This window comes from Choloepus didactylus, chromosome 6 (genome assembly GCF_015220235.1).
Source record: "Choloepus didactylus isolate mChoDid1 chromosome 6, mChoDid1.pri, whole genome shotgun sequence".
NCBI lineage: Eukaryota > Metazoa > Chordata > Mammalia > Pilosa > Megalonychidae > Choloepus > Choloepus didactylus.
The window spans coordinates 11,662,093-11,688,729 of NC_051312.1; the positions used below are offsets into that span (position 1 = coordinate 11,662,093).

The 26,637-nt window shown below is 36.8% G+C and overlaps 1 protein-coding gene across 2 annotated transcripts in view; it reads left to right on the forward strand.

The window, feature by feature from the left end:
• Nucleotides 1-26,637, forward strand: part of ATL3 (atlastin GTPase 3) — a 72,894-nt gene that overhangs the window by 36,488 nt on the left and 9,769 nt on the right. For both annotated transcript variants that reach the window (XM_037838461.1, XM_037838462.1), the window contains exons 4-11: nucleotides 5,873-5,977; nucleotides 6,467-6,517; nucleotides 13,680-13,736; nucleotides 14,581-14,673; nucleotides 15,355-15,493; nucleotides 21,930-22,057; nucleotides 22,652-22,708; nucleotides 23,520-23,591. In XM_037838461.1, coding sequence (XP_037694389.1) covers nucleotides 5,873-5,977; nucleotides 6,467-6,517; nucleotides 13,680-13,736; nucleotides 14,581-14,673; nucleotides 15,355-15,493; nucleotides 21,930-22,057; nucleotides 22,652-22,708; nucleotides 23,520-23,591 — 702 coding nt within the window. The remainder of the gene's footprint in view (nucleotides 1-5,872; nucleotides 5,978-6,466; nucleotides 6,518-13,679; nucleotides 13,737-14,580; nucleotides 14,674-15,354; nucleotides 15,494-21,929; nucleotides 22,058-22,651; nucleotides 22,709-23,519; nucleotides 23,592-26,637) is intronic.

Genomic DNA, 26,637 nt, shown 5'->3' on the forward strand with positions numbered 1-26,637 from the left:
AAGTCAAAAGGGAAAAATCAAATGATCATCTCAATAGATGCTGAAAAAGCATTTGACAAAATCCAACATCCCTTTTTGATAAAAACACTTCAAAAGGTAGGAATTGAAGGAAACTTCCTCAATATGATAAAGAGCATGTATGAAAAACCCACAGCCAACATAGTACTCAATGGTGAGAGACTGAAAGCCTTCCCTCTAAGATCAGGAACAAGACAAGGATGCCCGCTGTCACCACTGTTATTCAACATTGTGCTGGAAGTGCTAGCCAGGGCAATCTGGCAAGACAAAGAAATAAAAGGCATCCAAATTGGAAAAGAAGAAGTAAAACTGTCATTATTTGCAGATGATATGATCTTATATCTGGAAAACCCTGAGAAATCGACGATACAGCTACTAGAGCTAATAAACAAATTTAGCAAAGTAGCGGGATACAAGGTTAATGCACATAAGTCAGTAATGTTTCTATATGCTAGAAATGAACGAACTGAAGAGACAGTCAAGAAAAAGATACCGTTTTCAATAGCAACTAAAAAAATCAAGTACTTAGGAATAAACTTAACCAAAGATGTAAAAGACCTATACAAAGAAAACTACACAACTCTACTAAAAGAAATAGAAGGGGACCTTAAAAGATGGAAAAATATTCCATGTTCATGGATAGGAAGGCTAAATGTCATTAAGATGTCAATTCTACCCAAACTCATCTACAGATTCAATGCAATCCCAATCAAAATTCCAACAACCTACTTTGCAGACTTGGAAAAGCTAGTTATCAAATTTATTTGGAAAGGGAAGATGCCTCGAATTGCTAAAGACACTCTAAAAAAGAACAACGAAGTGGGAGGACTTACACTCCCTGACTTTGAAGCTTATTATAAAGCCACAGTTGTCAAAACAGCATGGTACTGGCACAAAGATAGACATATAGATCAATGGAATCGAATTGAGAATTCAGAGATAGACCCTCAGATCTATGGCCGACTGATCTTTGATAAGGCCCCCAAAGTCACTGAATTGAGTCATAATGGTCTATTCAACAAATGGGGCTGGGAGAGTTGGATATCCATATCCAAAAGAATGAAAGAGGACCCCTACCTCACCCCCTACACAAAAATTAACTCAAAATGGGCGAAAGATCTCAATATAAAAGAAAGTACCATAAAACTCCTAGAAGATAATGTAGGAAAACATCTTCAAGACCTTGTGTTAGGCGGCCACTTCCTAGACTTTACACCCAAAGCACAAGCAACAAAAGAAAAATAGATAAATGGGAACTCCTCAAGCTTAGAAGTTTCTGCACCTCAAAGGAATTTCTCAAAAAGGTAAGGAGGCAGCGAACTCAATGGGAAAAAATTTTTGGAAACCATGTATCTGACAAAAGACTGATATCTTGCATATATAAAGAAATCCTACAACTCAATGACAATAGTACAGACAGCCCAATTATAAAATGGGCAAAAGATATGAAAGGACAGTTGTCTGCAGAGGAAATACAAATGGCCAAGAAACACATGAAAAAATGTTCAGCTTCACCAGCTATTAGAGAGATGCAAATTAAGACCACAATGAGTTACCATCTAACACCGATTAGAATGGCTGCCATTAAACAAACAGGAAACTACAAATGCTGGAGGGGATGTGGAGAAATTGGAACTCTTATTCATTGTTGGTGGGACTGTATAATGGTTCAGCCACTCTGGAAGTCAGTCTGGCAGTTCCTTAGAAAACTAGAAATAAAGTTACCATTCGATCCAGCGATTGCCCTTCTCGGTATATACCCGGAAGATCAGAAAGCAGTGACACGAACAGATATCTGCACGCCAATGTTTATAGCAGCATTATTCACAATTGCCTAGAGATGGAAACAACCCAAATGTCCTTCAACAGATGAGTGGATAAATAAAATGTGGTATATACACACGATGGAATACTACACGGCAGTAAGAAGGAACGACCTCGTGAAACATATGACAACATGGATGAACCTTGAAGACATAATGCTTAGTGAAATAAGCCAGGCACAGAAAGAGAAATATTATATGCTACCACTAATGTGAACTTTCAAAAATGTAAAACGAATGGTTTATAATGTAGAATGTAGGGGACCTAGCAATAGAGAGCATTTTAGGAAGGGGGAACAGTAATCCAAGAAGAACAGATATGCTATTTAACGTTCTGGGGATGCCCAGGAATGACTATGGTCTGTTAATTTCTGATGGATATAGTAGGAACAAGTTCACAGAAATGTTGCTATATTACGTAACTTTCTTGGGGTAAAGTAGGAACAGGTTGGAAGTAAAGCAGTTATCTTAGGTTAGTTGTCTTTTTCTTACTCCCTTGTTATGGTCTCTTTGAAATGTTCTTTTATTGTATGTTTTTCTTTTTTGTTTTTGTTTTTTTTTTTAATTTTTTTTTCCATACAGTTGATTTAAAAAGGAAAAAATGGTAAAAAAAAAAAAAAGGAAAAAAATATGTAGTGCCCCCTTGAGGAGCCTGTGGAGAATGCAGGGGTATTGGCCTACCCCACCTCAATGGTTGCTAACATGACCACAGACATAGGGAACTGGTGGTTTGATGGGTTGAGCCCTCTACCATAGGTTTTACCCTTGGGAAGATGGTTGCTGCAAAGGAGAGGCTAGGCCTCCCTATAATTGTGCCTAAGAGCCTCCTCCCGAATGCCTCTTTGTTGCTCAGATGTGGCCCTCTCTCTCTAGCTAAGCCAACTTGAAAGGTGAAATCACTGCCCTCCCCCCTACGTGGGATCAGACACCCAGGGGAGTGAATCTCCCTGGCAACGTGGAATATGACTCCCGGGGCGGAATGTAGACCTGGCATCGTGGGACGGAGAACATCTTCTTGACCAAAAGGGGGATGTGAAAGGAAATGAAATAAGCTTCAGTAGCAGAGAGATTCCAGAAGGAGCCGAGAGGTCACTCTGGTGGGCACTCTTACGCACAATTTAGACAACCCTTTTTAGGTTCTAAAGAATTGGGGTAGCTGGTGATAGATACCTGAAACTATCAAACTACAATCTAGAACCCATGAATCTCGAAGACAATTGTATAAAAATGTAGCTTATGAGGGGTGACAATGGGATTGGGAAAACCATAAGGACCACACTCCCCTTTGTCTAGTTTATGGATGGATGAGTAGAAAAATAGGGGAAGGAAACAAACAAACAGACAGACAAAGGTACCCAGTGTTCTTTTTTACTTCAATTCCTGTTTTTTACTTTAATTATTATTCTTGTTATTTTTGTGTGTGTGCTAATGAAGGTGTCAGGGATTGATTTAGGTGATGAATGTACAACTACGTAATGGTACTGTGAACAATCGAATGTACGATTTGTTTTGTATGACTGCATGGTATGTGAATATATCTCAATAAAATGAAGATTAAAAAAATAATAATAAATAAAATAGATAAAGTCTGGATAGGATAAAGCCTTCTAAGGCTAGCATTAGGTTTCAGTGCATTTAGGCTAGAAACTGTTTTTGTTTGGGATTTATCTTTGTTTTCTGCATTGTACCCTTTTTTGCTTGAATTGATATCAGATTATCTATTGGACAATAATGGTTGGTTAGATATTTGGAAATAAACTCAAAATATGATGTGATGAGTAGGACTTGAATGTTAACTACTGATAATTATGTGATTATTTCTAAGAATAAAAATACCTTAAATATTTTTATTTGTTATTTATTACCATAAATTTTATCCATACTTTTTTTTTTTTTACTGTTGGGATTTACCTTAGGGAATTTCTCTTCTTGGATTCAGTAGAGCTTTGTAGAAAGGATCTCTGTTGGCTATTGCAATAATCCAGGTGTTGCTAAAGAATCAGACACTCACTGATGAATTTGCTTGTCTTTCTGAACATATTAAACTCTATCCTCTCTTGGAACCAGTTACATTGTGCACAAATTTGAACAAAAATTTTAAATTGTATGACTGAAAATCTTAGCAAGTTGTATAAGGATAATGAGGTACTGTTTCTTATCTTACAGCTTGCATGAATCTTGCCTTTAAGGTGGGAATGCATAGGGTCATTAGCCATTTTGAAAAGCATTAGGTTTCATGAAGCCTATTTATATAGAGCATATTCATAGCCTAGCACCCCCCGATTTCATTTTGTGTCTTTGGTGTGGTCTGTCTTTTGCAAAGGTTGTAATAAATGATAATTTTCTTTTATCAAGCAATCAGAAAACCCTAGAAAAGTTTGAGATGAATGCAGCCTTGCAGATAAATGCCAAAAATATCCCAGCCCATAATGTGTTATTTTTATTGGACTATCCTTATGTTTAAACTAAGATAAATTCCTATTTTTAATTTCTTTTTGAACAAAAAATATTAATCTGAAATGATTGGTGACTGAGCTATTTGGGTGAAGGAGCTAATTGGCTTCGACATTTTAACATTTTTGTAGCAGGTCAGTTTCCCCTCCCTCCATATTGCTCTGTGTGCCAGCTTATATATGTATGTCCCGCAGAAAAAGCCATATTCTTTAATGCATTCTTGTGGGGGCAGACGTATTAGTGTGGATTGGATTCAGTGTCCATGGAGATGTGACCCACCCAAGTGTAGGTGATAACTCTGAATGGATAATTTCCATGGACCCACCCAGCTGTAGGTATTAACTCTGAATGGATAATTTCCATGGAGGCATGGCCCCACCATTCAGCATGGGCCTTGTTTAGTTTACTGGAGTACTATATAAGCTCAGACAGAAGAAGCTCATAGCTAGTTGGAGCTGAGACAGACATTTTGAAGACGGCCGTTAGAAGCTGATGCAGACATTTTGGAGAACGCCATTTTGGAACGCATCCTGGGGGCAAGCAGACACCAGGCACGTGCCTTCCCAGCTAACAGATGTTTTCTAGACACCATTGGCCATCCTCCAGTGAAGGTACCTGATTATCAATGCATTACCTTGGACACTTTGTGGCCTTAAGACTGTAACTGTGTAAACAAATAAACCCCCTTTTAAAAAGCCAATCCATTTCTGGTGTTTTACATTCTGGCAGCATTAGCAAACTAGAATACTCTGTGTTCTGGTTTGCTAATGCTGCCGTTACTCAATATACCAGAAATGGATTGGCTTTTGTAAAGGGAATTTATTAAGTTACATATTTATGGTTCTAAGGCCATAAAAATGTCCAAACGAAGGCATCAACAAGATGATACCCTCACTGAAGGAAGGCCGGTGGCGTCCAGAAAACCTCTGTTAGTTGGGAGGGCATGAGGCTGGCGTTTGCTGATTCTGGGTTGTGTTCCAGCTTCTCTTTCAGCCCCTGTGCGTTCTTGATTATTTCTCCCAGGACGTTTCTTTCTAAGTACCTGGGAGTCCTGTTTTAGCATATCCTGGGGCAAACTCTTGGCTTCATCTCTTAGCTAGACGTTTTTCTGTCTGCATCTCCAAGCATGTCTAAGCATCAACGTCAGCAAGCATCTGGGCCTGTCAGCCCCTTTTTAAAGGACTCCGGTAAACTAATCAAGACCTACTCTGAATGGGTGGGGTCAAATATCCATGGAAACATCCAATCAAGAGGTCACACCCTAATCTGAAAGATTAATCAATCTGCACCCACAAGACTGCATTAAAGAATATGTCTTTTTCTGAAGGACGTAATACATACAAACTAGCACACTCTGTATTCCTCTGTTTTGTAGCAACACACCAGACCAGAGCAAATAATCTCTAGCAGAGTCTTCATTGGTCAAAGCAAGGCACAAAAATAATTGCACTTTTTTGATGGAACCTATAAGCAGGTGCTTATGGTTCATTCAAGTGCTAACTGTAATTTTCCATTTCTCCTTTCCTTTTTTCCTTTCTCACTTAAATGTATTTTGCTTGTACTTTCCTTTTGTTTAGGTTGCAGTTGTTCTGATGGATACCCAGGGGGCGTTTGACAGCCAGTCAACTGTGAAAGATTGTGCTACCATCTTTGCTCTAAGCACTATGACTAGTTCTGTTCAGGTAAAACCTCTTGACTAGGAAAAAAGTTTGCAGAGGAAATCAGATAAAGGGGGTGCATCTAGTTTCAGTCATTGTTCTGCTATCAGAATACCTATGGTGGTATGTAAATGTCCTTTTTAGACTATAGATGTAAGTTAAATTCTTACAAGCTCAAGAAGGAACTAAACTATTTTTTCTACTTGGATCATAATTTTATATAAAATGCTCCAAGAAGCATCTGATGATGGAAATTATATCCATTATATTATATAATAAATGTAGATTTGGTAAGAACATAGGAAAAATAGATTTAAACCTGTAAAGGGAGAATTTTGTGATTTCAATCTTATATGCATAGTTTTCCAGAAGACAGATGCTACTACTGTTTGAACAGGTCTCATATTTTTATATGCAAATCTTTAATTGTACAACGCTTCTGTTCAGTGCTTTAGGCTTGTTTTGGATTCATTTGAACTACAAGTAACATCAATCTGGATTTTTCTTTTTTAGATTTATAATTTGTCCCAGAACATTCAGGAAGATGATCTTCAACAGCTGCAGGTAAATATTCCTCATAAAAATTTTTAATATCATAATATATTATTTAAAAGTTTTAAGACTAAGAGAAATTTTAGGATTGAGTAGTTTTTAATGAAAGATTGAAATGAGGAAGATTTTTGGTTCATAGTCATCCTATACTCAGTGTCCATTGCTGGGGTGGAACAGGAGTGGTCAGAGAAGACCTTACTGATGTGAGCAGGGAACAGAAAGTGGGTGAATAAGGCCTACAGGTACCTGGGGGAAGAGGGTTGAAAGGGAACAGCAAGAACAAAGACGCTGAGGTGGAGCATACTTGGCAGGTTCAAGGAACAGCAGGTTGGCCAGTGGGTGGGTTGGAGGGTGCGATGAGGAGGAGGCTAAGTGATGAAGTCAGAAAGGCAGTGAGGTTCTGATCATGCTGGGCCATGTGGCAATGTAAGCACTTGGACTTTTCCTCCAAGTGAGATGGGAGCTAGGGGAGGATTTGGAACAGAGAAATGATATGATTGGACATACTGCAAAAGGATCACTTTTGCTGCCATGTTCAGAACAGATTTTAGGAGGGCAGTGACACATTCTGTGAGACTGTTTACGAAGCTATTGGAATAATCTGGGTGAATTAATAAACTAATATTTGTAAGATGCATAGAACTGTGTGCCTGGCAAATAGTATATGCTTAATAAAAGTTAGCCAGCATTGTTTTTACTATTACTACTATCATCATTCTTTTTCAGCCACTTAGCTTCTCCACAGCAGCAATTCTTATCTCTTTCTCCCCTCAAAACATTCTCTTGTAGGTTCCAGGGTTGAATGCTCTTCTAACTCCACTCCCCCCTACCCTGACATTCAAGAAAGCATATCAGAAAGTGACTGAGGGTGTCGTTATTCTAGGGATTACCTTGAATTAGTTCTAATTTATAGTCTTTTCAAAAATCAAAATCACTCCTGTACTTAATTTACTAGTAGCAATTACTTGTACTTTGTAATTACTGGTTCTATACCAGTGCCATGACTCAGTGGCTGAGAGCTTTTGCTTTGTGAAACATCTCCCTCAAAACCTGGGCTTGTCATCATTTTCCCCTGAAACTTGTTCTTTCCTGAGCTCCTTACTTTCATGCATATTTTTGGAATGCCTGCCTTGTATGAGGCATTGTATCAAGTGCTATCAATTACAATAGCAATTAGAGTAGATGTGGTTCTTACCTTCATGGATTTTATAGTCTAGTGAGAAATATACATAAATGAACAGGTATGGGTTGTAAGGAAATTATGGTACAATGACATAATTCTCCTTTGATACTATTCTCATCCTCTGGTTTCTCAAACCCAAGATAAATTTAAGCGCATCTGTCCCATAATCATTTCAACATCAAATTTTCCTGATTCTTCTAATTTTGTCCTACATCTCCTGCATTGATTGTGTTAACATTGTATCTGGTCTTATAACAGCTTACCAGCTGACTTCCCTATTTCCAGTTTCTCCTATCTTCAAACTGTCTTAACTGTCTTATACTCTGCTGAATCATCTTTTTAAAGGGTCATCAGGATCATGCAACCGTCTTCTCAAAACTGTATTGATTTCCACATTACCCATGGCATTAAATCCAAGCTTTGGTTTAAACATGGCTCTAGTTTCCTTTCCATTATCATTTAATTGCATTCTAGCTTAAACACTCTTCCAGTAAAGCAATCATGCATTGTTTTCACAGAATTTAACTTGCCTAATTCTTCTAACTTTTGAAATATGCGGTTTGTTTTCTCTACTACCCATTTTACTTACATTTAGGTTATATTATTTCCTTTCTTTGGTCTCAATTCAAAACCACATTTTCCATAAGAATTTCCTGAACTAGTGTTTTGTAGCTCTGATACTACCTATATTCTTGAAATCCCATTACCCTACTGAATACAGTTCTAAGTCTTTGGGAATAATTATAATGGTAATATATATTGAAGTTTGAAGATGACTCCCAATCAAAATGAGTTGATGGTTTTCTCTGTGATAAGTAATCTAGTAAAAATACTGTTTTAGGTTTATACAACAGTTATAGAGTTGGTGATGGAAGGATTTGGAAGCTCAAGGAGAAACAGGTGTTATGGATTACTTGTAAGTCTGTCAATGGTTGGGGGTTCTTTTAATTGAGAGGGAATTCTGGAAGTGGACCTGTGTTTAGAAGGGTAAGGAGAGGGGTCTTTGGAATGAAATTCCTGGCAAGATCAAAGAATAGCAATAGTAGAGAGAGTTGAGTAATTCAGGAAGGTTGAGGAGGTTGTAATCAGAGAAGAATGCTTTGAAATTATGATTTGGAGGTGGAACTGTAATGGGCGGCAACAGTCCAGGGCTTGGCTATACTGAAGTGGAGAAGATTTTTGGGGGTCAGAGAACAAGCATTTGAATGGCAGGGATTAAACAGAGGTGCCTACTTAGGTGGAGAAGACTGGGACAGGCACCAAAGTCTTTGATAAAATTAGCATTTAGTTCTCTTTACCACTGCCCAACCCTCATCCCATCACATGCACGGTTTCCTTCCCCTCATTCTCCTTCATTAGTTATATCACAATTTTTATGTAAAAAAAAAATCATATTTACCTTATTATGTGGATAAATATGTTCTTTGCAACTGAAGCCCACTTTGAACTGTGATTGCATTTCTTGTGATTAATTACCTTTATTGCCTTTTCCATTTCAGTTTAGCTTTCTATGAGCTTATCACGAATGCATTCTGCAAATGGATAGAATCTGAAAACTTCTCAGTATGGTGTTAATACTTTAGGTTCTATTTTATTTTTCACTCCTAGTCACTGTGTCCTGCTCCAGTCTGGGCTGCCTGTCACCCTGTGGTTTCCTTTGCCATCATTCTGTCAATTTCTTTTCAGTTCCCTCCTGCATTACTCAGAGTGCTCTATGGAAAAAGAACCGACAGGAGATACACGTATATTATGTAAATATTATGAGATTTTTACAAGAATTGTCTCATGCGACTGTGGGGGCAAGTCCAGATTCTGTATGGCAGGCCGCAGGCTGGGAACTCTAATGCAGGTTTTTGATGGCTTCCCCAGGAGGAGCTGGCTGGCTGAATTAGAGATGGAAATTCTCCTTTCTGACAGCTGAAATCATCACTTCTCCTTTAACTGATTGGATGAGACTCTCATTGTGGAAGACAGTCTCCGTAGTTGATTGTAGATGTAATCAGCCATAAATGCAATCAACTTACTATTTAAATCCACGGAATGTCCTCAAAGTGACAGACCAGTGCTTGCTTGACCAGACAACTGAACACCATAACTTGGCCAAGATGACACATGGACTTAACTGTGAAATGTCCTCTGTTGGATTCCATTTTGTGGATCCCACTTAATGTTTTATTTATTCATTCTCTCCTTAATTCTACTACTTAATGCTCCAGTAGCTTTCTGAGAAAGGACATGTGGGAGGTAACTTTTTTGAGGTCTTGCGAGCCTGATATTACTTTTGTTTTATCCTAGAAATGGAGGATGGAAATCATTTTCTTTTAGAATTGTGTAGGCATTGCTTTGCTTCCATTGTTGCAGCTGAAGTCCCAGAATGTTTGATTACTGACCTGTGTATGCAACTTTTTGGTTTCTTTCTGAAGCTTTTAAGATCTTTTTCCTGATGTTATGATTTGTCATAGTTGTGCACCTTAATGTTACCTTTTTCTTCATTCTTTGTAAATTCATCTTTTCAGAAAGATAAGGTTTTGCAACTGTTGCAACCAAGAAATTACAACAAACTTCTTAAAAAGCAACTTTTAGAAAACAAAGAAGTGCTCCTTGAAATTAAAACTATGACAGGAAAAAATGAGAATTCAGTAGAGGAGTTAGACGATAAATTTCTCTAGGAGCCTGTTGAAGTGACAAGGAGACAAAGAGTAGAAACCTGGAGAGAGAGAGAGGTAGGGAGAGATGGGAGGGGGAGGAAAAGCTGAGGATCAGTTCAAGAGAGGTCTAACATGATCACAAGATTATTTAGCCATTTTGTTGCCAATCCCTAAATGTCTGTATTTGCAGATCTTTATTCTTGGGCCATCAGTTTCCCCAGAGAAGCATCCTTTAAACTCCCACCTAGGTAGATGGAAGCTTGCTGTGGTGCCCAGCAGGGGGTCAGGCTGAGGGGCTCCACTGTTCCCTATGCAGACTTTGACTTAAATCCCCTTCTCCAGTAAGTCAGGGGACTGACTTCTATCCTCAACTGAGCTTGGTATCCAAGTCTAGATTCTATTTTGGTTTAACTTCTTCAGACAGTACACTTTTTCTTTAAATGCAATTTTATTGAGATATGTTCATATACCATATAATCCATCCATAGTATACATTCAGTGGCTCACAGTATCATCATATAGCTGTGCATTAATCACCACAATCAATTTTAGAACATTTTCATTACTGCAATAAATAAATAAATAAATAAATAAATAAATAACACCCAAAACATCCCATACCGCTTTCCCTCCCTCTTATTTATTTATTTTTAGTGGCTCACAGTATCATCATATAGCTGTGCATTAATCACCACAATCAATTTTAGAACATTTTCATTACTCCAATAAATAAATAAATAAATAAATAAATAACACCCAAAACATCCCATACCGCTTTCCCTCCCTCTTATTTATTTATTTTTTGGTGGTTATTTTCTAGCTAGTACACTTTTCATCTACGAGGTCATGATGAAGATGGGGGTGGTTCTGTGGGTGTAAGGGCTCTCTCCACAGACTTTCAACCTATATTTAGTTGTTAGCCCCACTCTTCACGATAGCTGGTGCTTCTAATTTTTGAGCCTTTTTTTTTTTAACATTATTAATATAATTATACAATTATCTATAGTCCATAATTTATATTAGGATTCACTGTGTAGTAGAATTCTGGAGTTTTTTAAAATTTTTTATTCTGGTAACATATATAATTTTCCCCTTTTAACTATATTTAAATATGTAATTATGTAGTGATACTTACATTCACCGTGTTGTGCTACCATCCTCACTGTTCATTACCAAAACTTTCCCATCACCCCAAACAGAAACTCTGTACCAGGTAAGCATTAACTTCCCATTCCCTACCCCCATCCCAGCCCCTGGTATCCTATATTGTAGTTTCTGACTTTGAATTTGCATATTATAATTATTTCATATTAGTGAACTCATACAAATGTTTGTCCTTTTGTGTTTGGCTTCTTTCATTCAACATGATGGCTTCAGGATTCATCCATGTTGTAGCATGCATCAGAACTTTTTATGACTAAATAATATTTTATTGTATGGATCATCCTTTGATGGACACGGGTTGCTTCTATCTTTTGGTAATTGTGAATAATGCCACTATGAACACTGGTGTGCAAATATCTGTTCGAGTCCTTATTTCAGTTCTTTTGGACATACATCTAGAAGTGGGATCGGGTCATATGGTAATTCTATACTTAGCTTTCTGGGGAACCACCAAACTGTTTTCCACAGTGGCTGCTCCATTTTGAATTCTCACCAACAATGAGTGTTCCTATTTGCATTTCCCTAATGGCATCTTTTCATGTGCTTATTGTTTGTTTGAATACATTCTTTGGAGAAATGTCTATTCAAGTCTTTTTCCCATTTTTAAATTGAGTTATTTGTCGGTTTGATGTTAAGTTGTAGGATTTCTTTATATACTCTGGGTATTAAACCCTTATCAGATTCATGGTTTCTAAATATTTTCTCCTGTTCTGTAGGAAGTCTTTTTCTCCTGTTCTGTAGGAAGTCTTTTTATTTTTATGATAAACTTCTTCGATGATAAGCTCATTTATCTTTTTTCTTTTGTTACTCATGCTTTGGGTATAAAGTCTAAGAAACCATTGCCTAAGGGAAGGTCCTGAAGATGATTCCCTATTTTTCTTCTTGGAGTTTTATAGTTTTAGTTAATATATTTAGGTCTTTGATCCACTTTGAGTTAATTTTTGCATATGGTGTGAGGTAGACTTCCAACTTCATTCTTTGGTGTGCGAATATCCAGTTTTCCCAGCACTGTTTGTTGATGAGACTGTTCTTTCTCCTTGAGTGGACTTGGCACCTTTGTCAAAAATAAGTTGGCCATAGAAGTGAGGGTTTTTCTGAACTTTCAGTTCTGTTCCATTGGTCTATATGTCTGTCCTGGTGTCAGTACTTATTTCTTATTTGTCCCTGTGTCTCCAGATTTCTTAGCAGAGAAAGGCAAAACCCAAGACAAGTATAATTTTCTGTTCCCTTCCAGATTGTTTTTGACAACTCTTCTCTGCTGTCCTATTATTTCCTCTCCTCTTTGTCCTTGTGAGTATATAACTTTTAAATCTTGCTTGAAGAAATAGAGATAAATGTGCACATAAACCCTAACTTTAAAGAATTTATTCATTCAATCATTTGAGTGGCATTTATGCTGTGGACCCAGTACTCTTCTTGCTGCTGGAGATATAGTAGTGTGCAAAACAGACAAATGTTCCTGCCCCCATGGTTTTTAAATCCTAGCAGTGAAGACAGGCACTACTCAGATAAATAAGTAAATAAATATACAGTATGTTTGATAGTGATAAGTATTTAGGAGAAAAATTTAAAAGGGACATGGGATCGGAGGTATTGTATGCAGAGTTGTAATCTTTTTAGGTAGGTGGCCTTGGAAGACTTCATTGAGAAAGAACTATTTGAATAAAGACCTCAAGAAGTGAGGGAGCAGGTCATACAGATATTTTGGGGAAAAGTATTATAGGCTGAGGAAGGACCCCAGCGTGCCCAACATATTTGAGGAATAACAAGGAGGGCCAGTGTGGCCAGTCACATGGTAATGATTGGGTTTTATACTGAATGAGGTTGGAGGATTTTGAACAGAGGCTCAAACTTTATAACAGAGCCACTCTGGCTGCTGTATTGAGAATAGTTTGCATGGAGTAGAGGGCTGAAGTAAGGACACCAGTTAGGAAGCTTTTCAATGTTCTAAGCCACAGGGAAGTAGTATGGAGTCAGATTCTGGATTTGCTGAAAGATTGGGATGTGGGATGTGAGAGAGGAGAGTAACCAAGGTTATTTTATGGTTCATGGCCCCTGTGGACTTTTAAAACGTAGAATTTTGGTCTCAACATAAGTAGTATTCAATCTGCTGAAGAATAAGCCATAGAAATATTTTAAGTAATTTTACCTTACCAACCATAATTCTTTTTTTTTAAAGCTCTTCACGGAATATGGTCGTCTGGCAATGGATGAAATTTTCCAGAAACCTTTCCAGGTAGAGTATTTACTATGATTGTAATTCATGTCTTTGCTTTAGTTTGGAGATTAACAGACTATGGCCCATGGGCCAAAGCCAGCCTGCTGTCTGTTTTTATTTGACATGCAAGCTAAGAATGATTTCAACATTTTTAAATGGTTGAGGAAAAAAAAAAAGAATTTTTATGACCTGTTAATTGTATGAAATTCTGATTTCTGTGTACATAGCTAAAGTTTTATTGGAACGCAGCCACCCTCATTTGTAATGTCTGTGGTGGCTTTCTCTACAACAGCAAAATGGAGTAGTTACAGCAGGATGTATGGTTGGCCAAACCTAAAGTATTTATTCTCTGGCCCTTTACAGAGGAAGTTTACTGACCCCTGCTTTAGCGAATCATTTCTTGAGAATGAGAATGTATAGAAAACTTGATAAGATTAGAGGTGCTTTAAGTATTTGAGCACTATTCAATTTAGTTTTCCTTTCTTAAGTAAAATGTAGACCTGCTTTTATTATTAATTGGTCCTGTGTGTTGTTTTTCTGTTTCGTCCTTTACCACATTCCCCATACCTGCCTTTCGGGCTGAGCCCTGAGTTTAATTTTTCCCATCAATCTCTTCCTTCTAACCTGTGGGAACAAAAACAGCAGATGGAATGTGTTGACCTCATATTTGGCTTATACAAATATAAGGTGCCCTTGTAGTGTTTGTAAGGTTTCTAAGACATCACAGAATGGGTAAATCCTTCAGAACTTTTCCTTGCTCCCTTTGAAGAAGCCCTGGCATTATGAAAAGAAGTATTGCAATAGTTACCTTGAAAATGCATTCATGCAACGTTACAGTATGTTCTACTCTTTTTCTAAGTAGACACTGATGTTTTTGGTTCGAGATTGGAGTTTCCCTTATGAATACAACTATGGACAACAAGGGGGAATGGCTTTTTTGGATAAGCGTCTACAGGTAAGTGGCACTATAACCTTCTGAGGCATTACCTAAAGGTAGGTGATGGTATTTTCTCATTAGATAAAGTATTTTTTACCAGTTATTGAAAATTGCATTAAATGTGTTAAATACTTACACAGTATCTTAGCATAAACTAATTTATTTGTGGCTTGATTAAAGGACCTGGGTATATAATGATAGGGACTGTAGAGAACTTTGAGCAAAAGCCCAAGCTTTGAGTGTAATTTCCATTTCACATTTTATACCAGATTGTATTTGTGCCTTTAGAGTGTCCCATTCAGAATTTTAATTCTGTTCTTATCCAAAATTCTTATATGTTTTGGAATGGATATAAACAGGTCTAGCCTGTTCTCCAGAATCATAATAAAAGTCTTTTGTCATTCACTACTAATTGTTTTGATCCTTCTTCATGCCCACAAACCTTCCCTTGCTCTTCCTAAGTATTGTGCAATGCTCTTTTTCAGAAACTCTTTAGTACCTACCCTTTATTCACTAAAGAAGCCAAGCTGTGGCTAATTAAATGTGTGCATTTCTTGCTTCTTACGGTGCTGAGTTTCTCACCGGACAAAACATAGGCTACTATTATCCATTGGAGTTGAAAAGTTTCCTTTCCTTTATCCTATACTAGTGGTTCCTAATGAAGGAAAAGAAATGGACTTTTTTGTTCTTCCTTGGCAGGTGAAGGAGCATCAACATGAAGAAATTCAGAACGTCCGGAATCACATTCACTCATGTTTCTCCAATGTCAACTGTTTTCTCCTACCACATCCAGGACTCCAGGTGGCCACAAGCCCTGACTTTGATGGGAAGTTGAAAGGTGTGTTACAGATGCTGTTGTTTTAAACATGTGATTTGATCTTTGGAATTTAGAATGATCAGAAAATGTCAGTTATGAATCTAGTGAATTCTTAAGAGAAATAGGGTCTTTTAGAAAAAGCAGTATTTAAAATCTCGTTCAAGTTTTACTTTTGTGTTACTTTGGCCATCAAATTAGTTTCCCTTGGTTTGTCTATCTGAAATGGTGGTGATAATATCCATTAATGATCTTTCCAAGACACCGATTATGGTTATTGGTTTATAAGGGGATGAAAATGCTAAATAAGGGAAGATAAAACGTAAGTCAGCTGATATTTATCAAATAGTATTTGCTTCCCAAGGAAAGGTAATGTGATGCATGGCATAACTATTGTTTTCATCTTAGTTGTGATTGTAGCATCATCTGAGGCTGGGTCATGAGTTATTACAGGAAGTGCTGACTAGATGGTAGGTTATGTAGTCAGTGTTGGGACCCTTGGGTCTCATTTTCTTATTTTTGTTCCTTATTCATCTGGGCCTTGAGTCATGTAATGGCTGGTCCTCAGTTTACCCAGGTGTTAAACTGAGCGTTTTTGTTTATAAACTTCTCTGAACTTCTCAGATTTCCAGTAAAATAGTAGTAATAATAATAGCTGCCATTTTTAGAGACCCAGGTGAGTTCCCAACACTGTGTTAGGTACTTTCATATCTGGTGCTCCTCATAATTCCATGAGGTTGATAATATTTCCTTTATCTTACAGATGAAGGAACTGGCTTAGGAAAGTTAAGTAACTTGCTGAAAGTGCTCAGCTAGTTAAGCCATAGGGCAGAGATTCATATCCATGTCCTTCTCGCCCCAAAGCCATATTGTGCTAAAACAGAATTTCTTCTGTTGTATCAGGAAAGTCATTTGAAGGATATGCCTTGTTTAGTTACTAGGGAAAAATGCTTGCTCTTTGGAGTAGAAGTTTTTCACAGCTTCATATTAAACATAATATGCATCATTTTCAATTTTTTTGATTCAGTTGATCTGAGGAAGTTTATATAATTGTTCAACTCAAGATTTATATTCTGGTTGGTCTTAATATTGCAAAAGAAACTGAGTCTGAGAAATACCTTTTTCTGCTATTTCTAATTTGTATGATATTTTTATGTGGTTGGCAGCTTTCTGGAGCAGGACACTCTAGAGCCTGTTGATATATGGCAATTTAAAAATCAAAGATTGAGACCTGGATTTGGGAGAGAAATCTGTTTAGGCAAGCGCTGGAGCTAGATAGAACCTTTTACTGCAACAATAGTTGAGTGAATTTTCAGAGTTGAGTATGGAGAGACAGTAGTATGTATTTGTATGTGTATGTCTGTGGGTGATATATTCTTTTGGGATTCTGCTCCATTACCAGGCACACAGGTTTACTAAACCTAAACTGATTTGCTCCTCACTGGAAGGGGAGACATCAGTGGGATTCTTAAATGAGGATATTTAGGAGAGGGAGGATTAGAGTGGTGTTCTGGTTTGCTAATGCTGCCATAATGCAAAACACCCATAATGGATTGGCTTTTATAAAGGGGGTTTATTTGGTTACGCAGTTACTGTCTTAAGGCCATAAAGTGTCCAAGTAACATATCAACAATCGGGTACCTTCATTGAAGGATGGCCAATGGCGTCCAGAAAACCTCTGTTAGCTGGGAAGGCACGTGGCTGGCATCTGCTCCAAAGTTCTGGTTTCAAAATGGCTTTCTCCCAGGATATTCCTCTCTAGGCCACAGCTCCTCTTCAAAATGGCACTCTTGGTTGCTCTTGGGATATTTGTCCTCTCTTAGCTTCTCCAGAGCGAGAGTCTGCTTTCAACAGCTGTCTTCAAACTGTCTCTCATCTGCAGCTCCTCTCTCAGCTTCTGTGCGTCTTCAAAGTGTCCCTCTTGGCTGTGGCAAACTGCTCCTTCTGTCTGAGCTCTTATATAGTGCTCCGGTAATCAAGACCCACACTGAATGGGTGGGGCCATGCCTCCATGGAAATTATCTCATGAGAGGTATCACCTACAGTTGGGTGGGTCACATCTCCATGGAACACTAAAATTACAATCTAATCAACACTGATATGTCTGCCCACACAAGATTACATCAAAGAATATGTTGTTTTCTAGGGGACATAATACATTCAAACCAGCACAAGTGGCTTTTCATTCCTTTCCTCTTGTGCCAATGGCATTCCTCCAGATTTTCAAGCATTTTAATATTTCAAAGCATTTTGTTCTCAAATTCAGTCTTATGTTTATCATGTTACTCCAGGAAATAGGGAGAGCTTTTTTTTTTAATTCTGTAACTTTTACTTTTGTATTTCATATCACTTTTGGGTGTATATGTTTACAGATAATGATTTATCACTAAATATAGGTGTGCCCGATTTCATATTTATTACATTTATAGAATAGAGAACAAACTATAAATAACCTTTGATCTCATAATTATGAACTATTTGGTTCCCTCATTCATGATGGAACTATAATAAGTTATATTTATAGGGTTAAAATCTTTTCTTACTTGAATAGCCAAATCCATAAAGAAGAAATACAAATGGTCATTACATACCTATATGCTATAGTATAGCATATATAGAGTATACTACCTGTAGCATCACAAATAACCAAGAAAGCACAACTGTACAGGCATAAATTTGTGTAGTCTTTATGGATAGTAATGTGACAGTATCAAAATTTTAAATGTTTACATCCTTTGACCCAGCATCTACTTTTAGGAATTTTTCCTAAGAAACCGTCTGAATAAGTGGGCAAAAATATGTGTACAAGAATGTATGTTACTGCAGCATTGTTATAATAGGAATCAATAGGAAACAACCTAAATGTATGTTTGGGGGGGATTGATTAAATCATGGTATATTTTGCACAAAAGAATAAAATGCAGCCATTAAAAAAGGATAAGACAGATAGATGGATCTGTATGTATTTATGTGGAAGAATGCCTGTGATATGTTATTACATGTAAAAAAGATTACTGAGTAGCATATGTTGTGTGATCCTATTTAAGAAATATTTATTTAAAAGTAGGTTTTTAAACGGAAAGAGTGCAGAAACTTTTCTTTCCCCTCACTTTAAAAATGTTAGTAGTCTGCCCTTGTGTGTCTGTTTAAGGAACTACAGTTATTACAAGTATTGTTCATGAAAACTTCTCATTAGCTCTGCAAGATTTATGTACTTTTTGGCTTCAAAGGTGATATTTTGTAATTTTAGAGAACCTTTTACTCTTTTCAGTGAAGGGTAAATTGGATGCTAAATTGCAAATAGCAGGTGGTTTGTGTGTGTTTGGCAGGTGTTAGAGAATCAAACAAACTTTATTGTGGGGAACTTGTAAGTAGAGCTGATGTATTTTTCAGAGTTAAAAAAAAAAAACCTAGACATATTTTCTCAGGTATGTACTTATACAATTACTTGGTTGAGATCCTGCAATTCTGTTCTATATAACACGGAAGAGACAATGCTAATCCATAAAAAGTCCTTAGCGTAGAACATTTAAATTAAATATGAACTACATTCTGGAGCTATTTTTGCAAAATGCTCCTTCAAATAAATTAGGAACTGTTCTTTTGTTTTTGTTTTTTAAAGATTGACCATTTATTCAGAAGTGAACATCTGCCAAACCTGATGATCTTAGTTTTGGTGTAATCAATACTGAACTACTGTTTCTTGCAGTAATTAGCTAGGAGATTAGCTGCATTTTCATCAGACAAAAGATGACTGTGTCATCAGCATAAAGAAAATGGTTTTCTTCTTATTTACCATAGCAGGGAGACCTAAAACAGTAACTGTACTGAGTAGTTCAGCTAGAGACTAAACAGAAAGGTTTTGTAGAACACAGACTTCTTTGACATCATGAAAGATCAGGGTCGTCCCTGTCATGAGACAGTTCTTGTCCATTCTGATTTTAAAGCTGATATTTTAGTGCAGCCTACATAGACATTAGCAGTGTCTGGATCCTCCTACTCCCTCATGTGAAATATTTTTGAACTTCCAGTGAGATGAAAGTTGAAACCTTAAAAATATAAACAATTTTTTTGGAATAGGTATTATATTCACATGTTTGAAAACCCAAAAAGGATTACAAGATATTCAGTGAAAGGTTTTTCCTCCTTTTTTTGCAGATTTCCAGAGTTTCTTTAGTATATGCACACAAATATGAATATACACAGATAACATATTATGTATACTATTTTTTATTTTTTCATTCGAAGGTTATAAAGAAATTGTCCTGTTTTATTTTTTCTTAAAATTTTATAGTTTCATTTCCGGGGTTAATTTAACTCAAAGTTTAATCTCCCCATTGCAGTGTATGTCTGCAAACCAGCCACTGCTTCACATGTATTTAGCTTACTATTCACTCTTCCTGCCACCTGCTCAACCCCTTGCAGATAGATCTCTTACTTCTAAGTCCAGCAATGTAATAAAATATATTTCTTGTAGGATAATGTTAAGAAGGAGGTTCAGATTCTCCAGTCTGCAGTACTGATAGAAGCAGAAGTCTTGAGATACCATTTTTCATCATCAAGTCAGTGAAGATTTAAAAAAAAAAAAAAGTTTCTAGTTCTATTTAGAGTACAGTAAGCAGGTCTTCTCATTCATTGGTGGTGGGGATATAAATTGGTAAAATCTTTTACAAAAACAATTTAGCAGTATATAAGAGCCTTAACAATGAAGGGGAATATTTGTAAATGTTAATAGTTATCTGGTGATGAGCTTTATAGGTGGTTATTTTTTATAACTTTTAATATTTTCCCAAAGTCTACATTGTCATTATAATCTGGAAAAAAAATGTTGATTACCTTTGATTTAGTAATTCCTCTTAGAGGACCATATAATGCAAAGAAATAAAAGTAACCGAAGTTTTTTTCTACAGAGATTTTTTTGTGGTGATATTTGTAATTGGGAAAATTTAGAAACCACTTAAATAACCAGTGATAAGAAAAGGGTTAGCAAATTATTATGGTACATCTGCTAGAGAGTATTTTTATATGGTTAGTAATAACAGTAATAGCAACAATAATAGCAGACACCCTTATAGTGCACACAGTGTGGCAGATATTGGTATAAGTGCTTTATATGTATTAAATAATTTAAACAACCCTATGAATTAGTTATTGTTATTGTCATCTGTTTAACTGATGAGGAAGCTGAGGCACAGAGTGAGTTAATTTGTTCAGTGTCATTGCATAGCTTGTAAGTGGCAGAGCAAATGTTGAATTCAGGCAGTTGGATGCCAGAATTCATTTTCTTAACCACTACATCATGCTGTTTTTAAAATGCTGCTGTTAAGATGTTTGTGAAGACTATGTTAAGAGCATGGAAAATGCTTGGTGTTTTTTTTGTTTTGTTTTGAATTTAAAGAAAAGATTTATTGAAGATCTGTAAAACAATTCCTAAAAGATTGTCTTTTTCAGAAAACTGTAGCTACACAATGCATTGTGTCTATCATGTTAAACCATGCATTAGACACTGTGCTGGTTTGAATCTGTTGTGTACCCCAGGAAAGACTATGTTCTTTTAATCCAGTCTTGTGGGGGCAGACCTATTGTTGGGTGGGAACTTTTGTAAAGTTGTTTCCATGAAGATGTGACCCACCCAATTGTGGGTGGGACCTTTTGATTAGATCATTTCTAGGGAGATATGACCCCACCCATTCAAGATTTCAGTTGATAGATTGAGTTGGTTGGGAGCCCAGGAAGATGTTAGGTGATTAAATAGATTAGATTCTTTGGATTTTTATTCCCGTTTCTTCATAGTTGGACTAGCTAGTTCTCACTATGAGGAAATAAGTAGCTCTGCCTAATAGCTCTCCCGAATCTTCTGCGGAGACTTTGTAGATGTTGCAAAGCATCTGTCACGTTTTCTGAAAAGGTAGTCCTCTCAGTCAATAGGACCTTGGGGTGGCCCAGAGGACCTCTGAGCAGAACACAGGAAATAAATATCATGAGGCACAGATGCTCCTACTTCTGACATTAAAGAATTAACAAAAATAAAGCAACAGGGTGAACAGTGATTTCTAATTTATTTAAGGGGCAATGTGAGGGTGAAGCAAGAGCCTGAGACAACTTGAGGGGTTGATGGTTGGGCTTTTTGAAGACCTTGTTTATGAAATTCCCCAACAGGTGAAATTTCTTGAAAGGCCGGGGAGTAGATTGAGTATGCCAGAATGCAAACCAGGATAAGTGTCCTTGGCATATTCTGTTCTGAGACCTTTCTACTGCAGAAAGGAAGGCGAGAAATAAAGTACTTTGTAGAGATTCATTAGTAACTTGATGATGACCAGAAAGTTTCAAATATGTACTGTCTCTCCCCATTTTCAACTAGCAAATGTTAAAATGATTAGACAAAGTTTTATGCTCACTTCAGTTGAACAAGGCTATTTGGCTTATTGTTTCCTTCTTCATTTCATGGTCCTGTGAACAGATATTGCCAGTGAATTCAAAGAGCAGTTACAGGTACTGATTCCATTTGTATTAGACCCATCTAACTTAATGGAAAAGGAGATCAATGGCTCAAAAGTCACCTGTCGGGGACTACTGGAGTATTTTAAGGTAAATATGGGTTTTAATTATTAAAATGTTTGCTTTTTGGTAAAAACTGATCTAGGTGGTAGACTAACTTAAACTTCTGTATTTTAAAGCTTGGGGGAAAAGTTTCCTGGGGGAGAAGGTGAGTGTTCTTTTCAGAGACCTCAGTGTCTTTCCAGGAATGAGCCACTGGGTGGCAGTGTGGATCTAAGCACCAAATGGCTGTTCTTTGCACTCTCTTAGAAGAGATAATTATCATGGCTAAAGGAAGATTGCTTCTCAACGGAGATGATGTGGACAGGAGGTGGTTAGGAAGTTGCTGTGCGTAGGAGGACATGGCATCTAGATCTGACAAGGCAGACATTCACTCTGCCCGCAGGTAGTGGTGAGGCCAGTGTGCGCGGGGCAGTTTGATGGAAATCCCAGCCTTTGTGGGCTTGTGCTGCTTGAGAACATTTGTGGTTAGCTAAAAATGCTAACACGTGCTCAGAGGTGTGCTGTGTTTTTGCTAATTCCTGGTTGTTGATCTAAGTCTTTTGGAAAATGCAGTTTTGATGGTCATTGTTTCTAAAAATTAGAGTATGAGTAAAATACTTGTTTTTATGTTTACATTATCAGGCATATATTAAAATTTACCAAGGGGAAGATCTGCCTCACCCTAAATCCATGCTTCAGGTAAGCAAGTCTTTAATGTCCTAAATGATAGTCTTTGATTACTCGGTAAGCAGAGGATTTTAAGAAGAGAATGCTGTTGCCCTCCTTTCCTGTTAGGCTAGGAGAAGCCTGAGGCCTGTTCGTTTTTAGCACATTTTGCTGTACTATGGCTGCCTCCAGCTCTTATTGTCTGTATTTATGGTGGTGCATTTAAAACAGAATGACCTCACTGGGTCTGGTCTTCCCACTACACATACTTTAGAAAACACTGTCTTATTACACCTAGGTAAAACATACCCTATTATTTGATCTGTTGTCTACTTTGGTCCTGACATATTTTTATTTTCTAATCGAGATTTTTTTCCCCTGACTAGAAAATGTCATTTTGTTAATATACGTAATTTCTGACTTTCTTATGCTGAATATAAGGCCAGTTATTATCAAGTGATTTGTTTAGTAGCAAAACATTTTCACAAAGGGAGTTAGGGCCTGGAATTAACATCGCAAAGATAATTTTTTTTCTTCTTTTTTGCTTCACATCTATTTCTTGTATTTAGAATTGAAGCAAAGAAAATTATGCTTTCATTGATTTTTGGAGGTTTAATTTATGCTAGAGATTGTTACGTCTAAGAATAGATATTTCTTCAGAAATTTTGGCAGAAGATATAGATTTTATTTCACAAATTGGGCTATATGGAAACCAAAAAAATAGCAGAAGGATAATAAAAAAGGAATAATAGGTTATACAGTGAGAGGAAATTTTCACTTGGTTATTTGTGGAAGAGTGTTAAAAGAGGAAGAATTTATAGTTCATGCTTTCTTTTCTTACAAGGCCACTGCTGAAGCCAACAATTTAGCAGCTGCAGCTTCTGCCAAGGACATTTATTATAACAACATGGAGGAGGTATGTGGGGCACATGCCTTATTCTGAGATATCTGTAACTTGAGCATCATTGCCGACTTCCAAAGGCAAACACCATCCCTTTTGTAATGTATCTTAAGCCGATGAGGCATCAAAGCTGTTTTCAGGTCATCCTGGTCATTGGCGTCTTCCAGTCATTATCATGTCCAACCAAGGCTTTCTTCCAGTATCACTGCTCTCTGATTGGTACCACCCTGGTTATTTTAATGTGCTTTTCAGATGAAGTGAACCTAAGCTTTATTGGTCTTGGCCATCATTTTACAGTTAATTACTAATACCTTAAAATATTCTAACCTAACCTTTTCATTATCTTTTCACTTGTTTTGTTTTATTTGACACTTAAAAATTTATTATGGTAAAATATAAATAAAATGTCATTTTAACCATTTTAAGAGTATAATTCAGTGAAATTAATTACATTCACAGTGCTGTATGTCCGTCACCACTGTCTTTTTCTAAAACTTTTTCATCATCCCAGACAGAAACCATACCTATTAAGCAATAACTCTTCATTCCCCACTTCCCCTAGCCCCTCGTACCCTCCCATCAACTTTCTGCATCTATGAATTTGCCTGTTCTAGGTATTTCGTATGAGTGGAATCATGCAGTATTTGTCCTTTTATGTCTGGCTTATTTCATTTAGTATAATGTTTTCAAGGTTCCTTGATATTGCAGTGTATATGAAAAATTCATTCCTTTTTATGGCTGAATAAAATTCTGTTGTATGGATATACACCACATCGTGTTTATCCATCTCTTGATGGGTACTTGGGTTGTTTCTAGTGTTGGTTACTGTGAGTAATGCTGCTGTGAACGCTGATGTACAACAGTCTGAGTTGCTGTTTTCATTTCTTTGGAGTGTATAGCTAGGTGTGGAATTGCCAGGTGATATGGTAATTCTGTGCTTGACTTTTTGAGAACTGTCAAACGTTTACCACTGCAGGTGTATAATATTGCATTCCCACCAGCAATACGTGAGGGTTTCAATATCTCTACTCCTCATCACACTTGTTAATTTCTGTTTTTTTAATGATAGCTATCATAGTGGGTGTGAAGTGGTTTCTCATTGTGGTTTTGATTTGCATTTTTCTGAGGACTAATAATGTTGAGTATCTTTTCATGTGCTTATTAGCCACTGTTTTATCTTCTTTGGAGAAATGTTTATTCAAGTCTTTGGCCCATATTTTAATTGGGTTTTATTGTCTTTTTGCTATTGAGGTGTAGGAGTTCTTTTATATATTCTGGATGTTAAACCCTTATCAGATATATGATTTGTAACTATTTTATCCCATTCTGTAGATTGTCTTTTCACTTTCTTGATAATGTCCTTAAATATACAAACTTTTAAAATTTTGATGAAGTTCAATTTCTTTTTTTTTTTCATTTGTTTCTCATCCTGTTGGTGTTGTTACTAAGAATCCATTGCTAAATCTGTGGCTATGAAGATTTGCCTCTATGTTTTCATTTAAGGGTTTTATAGTTCTAGCTGTTACATTTAGGTCATTGATCCATTTTGAGGTAATTTTTGTATATGGTGTGAAGTCGGGGTCCACATTCATTCTTTTGCATGTGGAAGTCCAGTTTTCCCAGCCCCATTTGTTGAAGAGATTGTTCTTCCCCATTGAATGGACTTAGCATCTGGGTCAAAGATCACTTGGCTATAAATGTATGGGTTTATTTCTGGGCTCTGAATTCTATTAGACTGATCTGTATGTTTAGCCTTATGCCAGTACTGGCACTTGTTTTACAAATTTTTTTTAATTCAATTTTATTGAGATTGTTCATATACCATACAATCATCCAAAGTGCACAATCAGTTGCCCATGGTACCATCATGTAGCTGTGCATCCATTTTTCCCGAAAAGAAATGAAAACAAAAAAGAAAACTCAAATCCTCCCATACCCCTAACCACCCCCCTCCATTATTGACTCATAATATTGGTATAGTACATTTGTTACTTTTGCTGAAAGAATGTTAAAATACTACTAACTGTATTACATAGTTTGCAATAGGTATATTTTTTCCTTATATACCCCTCTATTATTAACTTCTAGTTATGGTGTCATACATTTGTTCTAGTTCATGAAAGATTTCTAATATTTGTACAGTTAATCACAGACATTGCCCACTGCAAGATTATTCACTGTTTTATACATTCCCATCTTTTAAACTCCAGATTTCCTTCTGGTGACATATGTGACTCTAAGCTTCCCCTTTCTACCACATTCACACACCATTCAGCACTGTTAGTTATTCTCACAGTAACATGCTACCATTACCTCTGTCCATTTCCAAACACTTAAATTCAACCTAGTTAAACATTCTGTTCATAATATGCAACTGCTCCCCATTCTTTAGCCTCATTCTATATCCTGGTAACTTACATGTCATGTCTGTGAGTTTACGTATATAATAAGTTCATATCAGTGAGACCATACAATATTTGTCCTTTTGTGTATGACTTATTTCACGCAATATAGTGCCCTCAAGGTTTCTTCATCAACCAGTTTTTTTTTAAAGATGGCTTGGTCACCCACCATACATTCCATCCTAAGTAAACAATCAGTGGTTCCCTGTATAACCACGTATTTATGCATTCACCACCATCACCACTATCTATATAAGGACATCTCCATTTCTTCTACAAAGAAGGAGGAAGAGTCAAAGAAGGTAGAGAAACAAAAGAAAAAGAAAAAAATGACAGCTAAAAAGCAACAAAAGGAAAGATAGAATTAAGCTAAAGTACAATAAAAGAGTCAGACAACATCACTAATGCCAAGAGTCCCATACCCATCCCTTATGTTCCCCTCCTATATGCATTTAGCTTCGGTATACTGCCTTTATTACATTAAAGGAAGCATAATACAATGCTTCGGTTACCTGTAGTCTCTAGTTTGCATTGATTGTATTTTTCCCAATACCACCCCGTTTTTAACACCTTGCAAAGGTTGACATTCATTTGTTCTCCCTCATGTAAAAACGTATTTGTACATTTTATCACAATTGTTGAGCACTCTAGGTTTCACT